At 27.2% G+C, this 11,528-nt stretch overlaps 1 protein-coding gene across 1 annotated transcript; it reads right to left on the bottom strand.

Moving 5' to 3' along the window:
- Positions 1 to 2,702: 2,702 nt before the first annotated feature.
- LOC130981085 (probable 3-hydroxyisobutyryl-CoA hydrolase 3) lies at positions 2,703 to 8,935 on the bottom strand. Its single transcript, XM_057904717.1, has 9 exons — positions 8,894 to 8,935; positions 8,261 to 8,341; positions 7,754 to 7,822; positions 5,360 to 5,423; positions 5,143 to 5,222; positions 4,966 to 5,049; positions 4,201 to 4,285; positions 3,385 to 3,470; positions 2,703 to 2,828 (listed from the first exon to the last, which is right to left on the bottom strand). The coding sequence occupies exons 1-9, from the start codon at positions 8,933 to 8,935 to the stop codon at positions 2,703 to 2,705; spliced, it is 717 nt and encodes a 238-aa protein (XP_057760700.1).
- Between the last annotated feature and the right edge of the window lie 2,593 nt (positions 8,936 to 11,528).

The raw sequence follows: 11,528 nt of genomic DNA, 5'->3' as shown, positions 1-11,528 counted from the left end.
TTTTCGATTTGCATCAAATATACTCCTGACAGCTAATTTTTTAAAAAATTTAAGATCGATTCAACAACAATTTCGTAAGAACAACCCCTCAACACAAGCAAATCAAGCATAATTTTCATGCATTATTGTTATATTAGTCTTAAATTTTTTAAAAATTTAGCCTTCGAAAATATATTTGATGCAAATTCAAAATTTTTTGGATAAAATTGAAACAAAATAAAATTTAGGAGTATTTTAAAAATTTTTGCTAAACTTCAGGGACAAAAAATATACTTTACCCTTATAAATATCTGTCTTTTTATATAGGATAATGCTACATATTCATATTTTTTGTTAACCAAGTCCAATCAAATTTGTCTAAGACAACAAAAATCAGTTATGACTAATATTATTTTAAGTTTTATTGATTAACTTTGTTAGACTTAGTTCATAAAAAGACTTGGATGTGTAGTATTTCTTTTACATATATATAAGTAAATACTTATTTAAAAATTTACTTCTTATACAATTAGAAGTCAATTCTTATTGAAATTCATAGTTAAAAAAGTTCTTTCAATTAATTTAGTTGTTACTGAAAAAAAAAAAACTAATATAAAAAAAAGATAAATAACATTCTTTCGAGTTGATTTCTAAGAAAAAACACAAATTTCATTTAAATTGAGAATTGATCATTCCAATGACATCTAATATAAAATTTTTAAATTGACTTACCAAAAGTTGAATAAAAAATTATTGTAGAGTTAAATTTAATAATTTAGTGGGGCAAATAAATATTATTATCTTATACTACTCAAAAAAATTTTCAAATCATAGTGGGGACGATTGCCCCCACACTCATATACATAAATTCGTCCCTGATACGAATGATACGAATTAAAATATATGAATACACAAATTTTTTATTTTTTTACACATGAACATGACATATATATGAAATATAAAGTATTTTTTAAATAAATTATAATTATATTTTAATAATTTACTTTTATTAAAATATAAATTATATATTTTAATTATTTTAATATTTTTTAATTATATAAATTATTAAAATAATTTTTTACGTTAATAAATAATAATATATATTATTTTTAAACCTATTTTAAAAATATAGATTAAGAATAAAGTTATTAGATACGACTAATGCGTGATAGTATTTTAGTGTGTTTAAATGTGTTAGAAAAATATTTTATATTTTTTTATTAAGATATGGTTAGATACAAAAAATACATATATCAAATGAATATCAAATAAATGTCGTATCTAAAATGTGTTTTTCACAAACATGACAATTAAAAAAAATGTGCATGATCATAAATAATATAATTAAAGAAAAAAAATTAGATGTATATCTCAGCTAAATCTCCAATAATCAAATGGCTCAAAAAAACAAAAATTTTCCCCCTTTTTTTTCCAATTTAGTTCTAATAAAAATACAACATCAATAAATTTTGGTTGAAGAAGACAAAGTAAATAAAACATAAATCAAGACCACAAATTCTTAAATATAATTATGCTTATAAAAAACACGTTTTCACTCTTACATATGTTTATTATTAATGATTACTAATATAGAAGATTGTAGGATTAAAGAACTTAACGATGTACAACACAATCTGCAATTTTGAGCTTACAATTTGGGAATTATTATATTTGATCTATGAGGGAGTTGCAGATACTCCCATTCCTCATCGTTGACTTTTCTGAAGCATTGGTCCACCATTTCTTCACTAACTAACTCTAGCTTTGAAGGATCCCACTATATTAATTAAAAAAAAAAAACAAAAAATAAAATAAAATCATAGCTCACGGTTTAAAAATAAAGAAATATAGTTGATCATTTGTATGTAGAATTTGTAAGATATAAAACTTTCGTACCTTGGGCTTGTTGTCTTTATCAAACATCTTTGCCCTTGAACCCTATTTATATTTTATGCGCACTTTTTAATTTGAATAAAAGTATAACACTAATTTATAGCCATTATTTACACAACAATTAGTTCATACTATTCAATTTATTCATTTTCTTATTAACTTGCTTTCTTTTAAAATGGTGTTCTTATTATTGTTATTAGAATATTTACCTCATAAAAGTCATTGCTGACAGTTCTTCTAAAGGCATGACTGACAATGTTATAATCTTGATAAAAACATTGTTCAATATTTCGTGTTCGACCTTTTCTGATCTAAAAAAAAAAAATCATTTGATTTTAGTCAGTAATCAATAAAAATTTACAATTAATTAAAAATAATAATATTATATATGTATGTATAAGTATATCTACTTACCGATTTAAGAAAGATCTTCAGACTTAAGGGACATGCCAAAGTCATAGAGCTTAATGTATTTGTTATCCACTTTTCTTTTCTATTTTCTAACTCCTTTTCCTATAAATAATTAATCATTTTAAAAATGATAATCTATAAATAAATTTTCAGCATAAAACTTAAATAGGAAAGGATATATATATATAAAGCATATGCTACTTGATAAATACACTTATTACCAAGGAGAGAATTATGTCTTCAACCGTCCCTTTTGAGAAACATTTGTTTATAGTCTCCAATCTTCTTTTTAAAAAAAAAAAAAACAAAATTAGTTCCATTATTAGAAGTCTCAATATAATAATGATCAGATTTCAAATTAAAAAATACATAAATAAAATGAAAGGGAGTCAAGCTTTTTAATGACTTTAAATCTTTAATTACCTCTTGAATGGACTATCTTCTTTCACATTTGTCTTCTCTGTGAAAGTTTCTATTAGGGTGGCAATTGTTGATACATTTGAAGAAGTAATATTTTGTAGGGCATTTTCCAATGAATTTAGCTTCTGTTATATATACATAAAAGTTAATACTTTGACAATCGACAAATATTTGTAGACTTTAAATTTTAAAAAATAAACTACTATCAACTTATAATAAGATTATATCAAATATATTTTATAAATAATAGTTGTATATATTATATTATCTCATAAAATTAAATATGAATAGAGTATTGCATCTGCTTATAAATTAATAATGAGTCTACTATGTCCAACTACTTATAATCATTCTACAATTTGTAAAACTCAAGTGTTTTAATTATACAATTTTTTTCTGTTACATTGTTTAAAATAATTTACTTTAAAATTTGATTTGCATCAACTAAAAAGTAGTTAGCAATTTTGACGAGTTACTTTATTAGCGTATTTTTTTTCTACTACTATTAATTGTCATAAAGGTGTATGTTTGAAAATAAACATTATTGATAACCACTCATTAAATTACATAATAAAAAATAGAAAAAATCATTTTTGATAATACTTTTTATTGACATTTATTTTTGACAACCGATACTCTTATAAACATTAAAAAAAAAAAATCTGAATTTGCTGTATATACCATTGAAGGAATGAAATGTGTGGCTAAACCACATGCTATCATTTCTGCTGCATCCAAACGTGTACCAGTTAGTCCTAAGTATTCGCCTGCATAAAATTTAGTCAAATAGCTAAGCCATTCTTAATTCTCTTAATAAACCCAAAATTAACCAATGGATTCCACTAAGGAAAATAAATTGTTTCTCTTAAAAAAAATTGTCATCATATATAAGGAAGAATAATGTGGATCGGATGCTTTTGTTTAATTAAATTTTAAAACAATTTTTTTATGATAAAACAATAAAATATGTTAAAGTTTTTTGTTTAAATTATTCGATTAGTTTCTATAGCTTTATCAAATTTTTAATTAAAGATCTTATAATTTAAAAGTTTATAATTAAGTTTTTATATTAATAAAAATTTTCAATTAGGTCACCTCCATTACAAGATATTTTTTGTTAAAATATACATAATATTTTTAGAATATTTATTTTTGTATTTGATATAAAATAAAATTTAAAATATTTTTAAAGTAAATATTTTTGAATTATTGTATTTTTTTCTTTGCTAAAAAAAATAGTGAAGATCTAATTACAAAGTTTTAGCTAATATAAGGATCCAATTGCAGTTTTTAAAATTTAATAATCTAATTAAAAATTTGGTAAAATTACATATATGTATTAATATAATAATTACACTTATTATTTCAGCAGTTACTCTCTTTATATAAGTAGTTGTTTTTACTTTCTTTTTTAAACTTGAAGTCTCAAACACTCCTATAAATATATTACATAAATGAATCAAGTTACGCGTACATAAAAAAATTTAAAAAATGTACCAAAATAGCCAGGAAGCCTAGAAAGGAAGTGACATGCACCACAGTCCGGAAACACTCCAATATGTACCTCTGGCATAGCAAATATCTGCAAATATTATTTATTCCATTAACATTGAGTTAGCTTATTCATTTTGATCTCTCAAATTTGACTCCTAATTTTAATTAATTCAATCTACACGACAAGAAAATTAAATGAGCAATTTTTATGACTAATAAAAAGGGGTTTATTATTCTTGATGGCTCAATATAATTATGTCAATAATTATATAAAAGAAAGTTTAAAATTATTTTTCATGGCCACTTAAAATAAAGAAAAAAAATTCTTGGCAACTTTTTTTAGGTCAACAATAACCAAACCTAAACAAAAGTAGGATAATATTAGAAGGTCAATACATTTATAAAGAGTTACATATTTAAATAGCTTTTTAACAAATTTTGTATCGGACATTTTTATCTCAAAAAAAAAAATTATTATGTTGAGGTTCTTTAATTTTATAAAAATAAGATATCTAAATTTTTTGTCACATTTTTTAAAATTTATTTGTTCAAATAAAAATAATAGATCTAATTAAAATAAAGACTTATATATTTTACTTTTATATAATTTAAAAATTTTAATATAATAATTTTTTTAAAAAAACGAAAACGTTGGATGTAAAATTTTTTAAGAACCTATTTGAATATATATCTTTTATAAAAGGATGCTAGTAAAAGTGTAAAACTTTCAATGCCAATTACAATTTTGATTTGGAAAGAGAAGCATACGGCATTTTCTGTCACAACTCTAAAGGTTGCCCTCATGGAAAGAGCCGCTCCTCCTCCTATGGCCACTCCATTAATTAGAGACACCTGAAATTCAAAACTAATGTTGAAATTTGGAGCAATTAAAACCATTAATTCAAATGTGTGATTAGGAATTAGTTAGAAAACTTAACAACTCACAATAGGTTTTTTGCAGGTAACAAATAAATGGTTCAACATGAGTAGTTTCCTGTAAAAGCTTAGAGGATAGGTCCAATGTCCTGGTTTCATCATTCAAGAGTTTTTTTTTTTAATGTTATTGGATAATTTATATGTTTGATAAATTTTTGATAAATCCAAATAAAACAAAAAAAATCTCATTTTAAAAAAGGATGGAGTATTTGATAATCAGTTATACCTGCCAGTGAAGATGTAATCAGTGACACTATATCACCACCAGCTGAAAATGCTTTTCCATTGGCCTAAGTAAAGAGTTATAGATTAAAGAAATTAAAGAATATAGCCAATATTGTATTTTAATTATGTCGTTTTTATATCCATATATAAAGAGAATAAATTTAAAAAGTTAACTAATAAAACATATATTAAAATTATTATAAATAGAAGTTTTTTAAACTTTTTATTATAATAAATTTATTAAAAACTTAAATTTTATATATTTTTCATAAAAATCTTTTTGGTCGAATTTCGACGAGGCATAACTTGGCTTCCAAACTCCCAAATGATGTCAAACTTGTTTTATATAAAAATTGAGTCCGCGAAGTTTATGCCATTCGAGAAACGGATGAAAAATGTTTTAAAACAAAAAAGTTATGAGCATAAAAAAATGTGAGCAAAAAATTATTTTTTTTAAGTTCTGGCAAAACCAGAATTTCTGATATGTGTGCGCACGCATACCCTTGTGCGCGCACTTTGAGCAGGGCCAAATTTTCACTTGTGCATACACACACTCTTGTGCACACGCACACACGATGATTTTCAGAAAACGTGTGTACGCACACTCTGATGCACACGCACACTATGGGATTCTTGGCAGATGTGCGCACGCACACACCCTGCTTCTCAGCACATATATTTTTGTAATTTCAGAATGATTTTGAATTTTTAAACTTCTATTTTCATTCTTCTAGTCATAAATAATAGTAATGAGCCTGGTAATTAGATGAAGTTAGGAAATGGAGATAACTTGGAGGTAAAGTAAAGCTAAAAAGGTGATGAATTGAGTATGCAATTTTATAAATGATTATGTATAATATTTGGCTTAAGCATTCAAATGATCTGAGATATGAGTTTTCTTGGGTAAAGTACCGTGGGTTGCCACCACGTGTTCCACGTTAAAACTCGATACTTTATTAACCCTACGTCATAAGGGTGACCAGGCACGTATAAATTTCCGGGAATGGTAACCCCCATTGAATAAAAATGAATGTATGATTTATGAATACAAGAGAAAAAACTATACGTAGACTCATGGGGATGCGCGACGGGAGACAGTCTAAGGGTTTAGCAAACCGGACTTGTCGGGTTGGCTTGATAGCCGACAGATGAGACTCATCAGCCATAGGACAGACATGTATCATGTACATATTGTCTGATTTGCTTGTTTATGAACTATGTGGGATTGCCTATGTGACTATAACTTGCTACTTGTTATAACTGTTATTTGTACTACTTGTGAACTACTTACGTTTGTCTTGTTTTACTTGTTTGTCTGTGCAAATCATGGGAGACGGAGGTACGGAGGACAGGTGGAAAAAGTTCAGTATATAAGTTAAGTTTAGTTAGGTTGAGAACCTTTAGATGACCACCTGTTTATGGCTTCTGTTTTTAGTTCCTTAAGCTTTACATCTGAGTGTCAGCGTTCTAGGATTGCCTCTGGTATTCCCAAGACCTTATATCTTATATGTGTGGCACCTTTACCATGCTGAGAACCTTTGGTTCTCATTTCATACTATGTTGTTGTTTTTCTGATGTAGGTCGAGAGGCACCTCGCTAGGCGTCTGGACTTCTGAAGTGGAATAGTTACTGGGTTTCCTTTTGATGTATATTTATGTATTTATGTACTTAGTTTTCTCTTCGGATAACCTGTTCTTTTGATCCTCTTAGAGGCTCATGGAGAAATAGGATTTTGTTTACGTAAATTTGGATTTTGGACATGTATATATATGTAAATATCCTCCGACCAGTCTTGGTTTCGTAGGCTGCGTCAAGAGCTAGTTATTCTATATTCTTGACTCTTTAATCTCACTTTCTGTTTACTTACACCTATATATGATCTTTAGGTTTCTTAGTACGCAAGTAATCCCATTTTCTGAGCGTTGCGCTTTTATTTTTGTGATTTTGTTTCACCTGTTTTTTTTAATGCTCCTAGTTTATTATATTCTTTTTGCTATTATATGTATATATTTTATTTTAGAGGTCATAATACCATATCACCTCTGTTTTATGGCTTAATCGTAAAACTCTGTGTGGTAAAGTGTTACATATTAAATATATCAATAATAACTAAATTTTTAAAAAAATTAAGATTGATTTAACAATAATATTTAACAATTAGGAGTCAATGATGTATACTGATGAAAATAGTTTTTATAAAATTATTGTTAAATTATTTTTTTTTATTTTCTACTAAAAGTATATTTGATATAAATAAAAAATTTGTAAATAAAATTAAAACAAACTAACATTTAAAAATTTTTAATAAATTTTAAAGACAAAATATCTATTTTATCCTAATATATATGTCCATATCTGCGGAGGTAAAGACAAATATTGTATTGGCATTTTTTACCTTCAATATGACAAGTTTGATTGAAAAGTCATTCTCATACAATCTTAGATTCTTTAAAATTTGAGAAACCTGCAAAACAGTAAAGAAGCCATATATATTATCACACTACTCTTGCAACAAATTAAAATAACTACTTTTAGTTTGTTTATATTCTTTTTGAATTTTCGACATTAGTTATAGATCAACTTCAAATCCTTCTTCAGTCACCAAAAAAAAAAAAAACTTCAAATCCTTCTTCCATATTATATTCCTAGGTACCAATCGTTTAAATTAAAGTAAAACAGGCTAATTAAAAAAATATATAAAATGTTCTAGATATTTAAAAGAAAATTATAATTAACAGGTTGTAAATAACTATGAAATGTCTTTTATTTTCTAAAAAAAATGTTTGATCATTAAGAACGGAAAGAGTAATAGCTAAACTAGCTAGCTAGGTAGCTTGAAAACTTTAATTTACAGTTTACACATACCTACCATGCATTTTAATTTATGAATTTTTGAACTTACCATTACATGGTTAAGGGTATTCAGCTTTCCAGGCCTATTTAATATCACATATCTTACAGAAGAGTTTCCTGTAAAAAGCACCTATATAAAAGGGCATATCTATATAGTCAGAAAATTAGATATGTAATTAGTTTAGCTGAATATAATTAATTTAACTAATTTGATAAATAGCTACAAGGATTATATATTTTTATTTTAGAATTTAATGTTATTACATAAGAACTATTGATTTTTAAAATATATCATATATAGTTTTTTTTTTAAATTTAATTATTAAATATTTAAATAAATAATTAATAAATACTCAATTTATTGATATTTATTCATAGTTAAAAATATTAATAAAATGAAGAATAATATTATAGAATAATAGTGTTAATAAATTAAACCAAAGAAGCCCTGCGACTACGATACTAGATATAGAAACTGGTGTTGTATGTAATCCATTAACATATTGTTACAAGCAAATGATACGAAGATATATGTATGCATATATTTTCTTAAAATAAAATTGCTAGAATCATGACGATATTGCAATCTTATTTCAACATAATAAGGTGCATGTGGGAGATCAGATAGAGAAGAAGAAGAAGAATGAAGAAGAAACCCGAAACATGATAGAGATATGTAAACCTGGTTTTCTGTGTCATAGTTAAAATTCAGCGTCATTGCCATTACGGTTATGAATCGTATTTGTATATTATAGTGAGATATATAAAAACTTGCTTTATAGCGAATATTAGAACATCTGCCCTGCTGATTTTAATTTTATTTTAGATTTTACAAGATATAAATATTTGTGGGGATTATATATTATAAATAATAATTTAAAATTAAAAATAAATTTTATACTTAATCTTAATTCAATTAAAATTTTATATTATTTTTAATTATTTTATCAATATAATTATATAAATAATAAAATTTTATTAATTTTTCATTAAAATAATATTATATCTTTAAGAGAATATCAATTTTATTTTATTAATAAATTTTGATATATATAAATTTTAATTTTAAATTAATTTATTTTTTTAAAATATTAAAATACTATTTTAAAAATACTTCATTAAAAATGTACGAAGCTAACAAATATAAAAAGTATTCAATTAATAATTAGCCGCCCTAGCTAATATTCTATGCTTAGCCATCTTACGTATGAATTAAATTTTCTCAATATAAACAACCAATTATATATGGTAAGGTTTAGTTCAGATTCATAAAGTTTATTAAAGTCAATCTTTTTAAAGATTGGTTTTCAAAAAAGTTATAGTAATTATATTTAATAAATTAAAACAAAATTAGTTTTTAATAAGTATATGTTACAAAATTTATATTTTAGTAAAATTATTTTTAACATTTAAAATGAATTTAATAAGCATAAATATAATAAAAAATAGCTTTAACTATTTGAACATAAAAATAAAAAAAGGGGTAGAATGCTCATTTGTAAGTTTTTATGTCGTCCAACAGTTAACAACTAATTCGTTATAAATTTAAATTTTATATAAAAAATTTTTTACTAATAATTTATACAAGATTGCATATTAGAAAAAAAATTATAGATTTTTTTTTAATATACATATATACAGGACTATTTTATGGAATGTTAATTTTTTTTAGTTGGTCTCATTATTGCTTTCAGCCTTAAGCCCATAATTAAAGCCTTAATAAAGGCCTAACATTCAAGAACAGAACACTTTGCTTCGGGGACTTAAGTCAACAATTAAAGTCCCAAAGGCCTGACTATTCAAGAATTCAATACTACTTTTTTATTTTCGGTGACTGAGAATCCAGCACTAGTTACCTAAGTTTTCCTAATTAAAAGTGTTATGGTGGGTAACCGGAGATTAATAGAATGGATGGCGTTGGTTGGCCCAATCGTCTGCGGAGGGTGGCTTCCGAGTAGGTTCGCGCGCTGGAACCTCCTTCCGACTTGTGTACGTGAGTGAATGGGGGGTGGTACCTGCAAAGACACTCCGATGCCTAAGTTAGCAAAGGTGTGAGCAAGTTTTGAATGTATTGGGCTTAGAGATACCTGAGGGGTGTCAGGGTATTTGTAGTGTGAGCCAATAACCACCGTTGGAGTAGTGCCATATTTTTAGGGTGTTAACCGTCCCATTATCTTAGGGGAGTTAAGATATGGCTAGCGGAAGTGGTTAGAGAGATTTTAGGGGCAGTTACTCATTTGACTGTCCCGACTTCTTTAGGGCAAGTCGTAGTCAAGACCGACTTCTTAGTACGAAGGTCGGTGCTCAGCAAGGCTCAATCCTCTGGACTAGGCCTTTCGCTTGGGCCTGGGCCTTTATTATTGGGCCAGGGTATGAACAGTGCCCCTACTTGAGCCCAAGGTCTTTTTAAGGCTTGGGTTCGAGTATTTTACTCGGGTTCGTAGCCGAATTTCTTGGAGGAGACGCAGGTTTTTAATCCGACGTGATTTTCGCGACTTTTTGTTTCTGACAGTTACGTCTATTCAAGCGTCGTGTCCGTTAGGGATGCACTTAGGGATTGATGGCTTTGGTAACGGTGCACTCTCATTAATGACTGCCCCGTTTTTACCATTATGCCCTCAGAGTATTTATAAACACTTTTCCCTCTCTTTCATTATCTTCTTTCTGCGATTTTTCTAAAAAAAATTTTTTCCTCGTTCGTTCTTCATTTGCTCGTGCTGCATTCTTGTGCTTCGGAGATTTCTACTTCTTCCAACCTTCATTTTCAAAAAGAGGTTAGTTTCTTTTTATCTTTCATAACTTTCGTATGCCTTTACTTTGTAGATAAGTAGGTTTGTAGACTTTTGCTTGGTTCCTTTTTCTCCCCTCTAAAGACCTTTATTTTGATTTTTTCTTTTTCTTTTTTCCTTTGTAGGTTTCCTCATCTCCTTTAGGAAAAAATGGCCTCCGTAGATTGGGTTGATGTTACTGTCCTAGGGGAGGAGCCGTTGGTTGATGCTGAGTTTATTACTCATCTTCGTACTCACCACCGGCTCTGTACCTCAGATGAGGATGAGCCTAAGTATGAATTGCTTATCCCAAGTTCAGAGGACCGAGTTTGCCATGGGAGGGCCAACGGAACGGCCCCTCATTTCTTCTTTATGTATGAATGCATGATCACCCGTCTGGGTGTTTTTCTACCTTTTTCAGATTTTGAGATGTCTGTTCTACAGCATTGTCGGGTTGCCCCTACCCAGCTTCATCCCAACTCTTGGGGTTTTTTGAAAATTTATCAATTTATTAGCCATGCTTTGGAGTTCCCGGCTTCTCTGAAAATC

This window comes from Arachis stenosperma, chromosome 5 (assembly GCF_014773155.1).
Source record: "Arachis stenosperma cultivar V10309 chromosome 5, arast.V10309.gnm1.PFL2, whole genome shotgun sequence".
In the NCBI taxonomy this organism is placed as follows: domain Eukaryota; kingdom Viridiplantae; phylum Streptophyta; class Magnoliopsida; order Fabales; family Fabaceae; genus Arachis; species Arachis stenosperma.
This window is presented reverse-complemented; position numbering and strand designations above follow the sequence as displayed.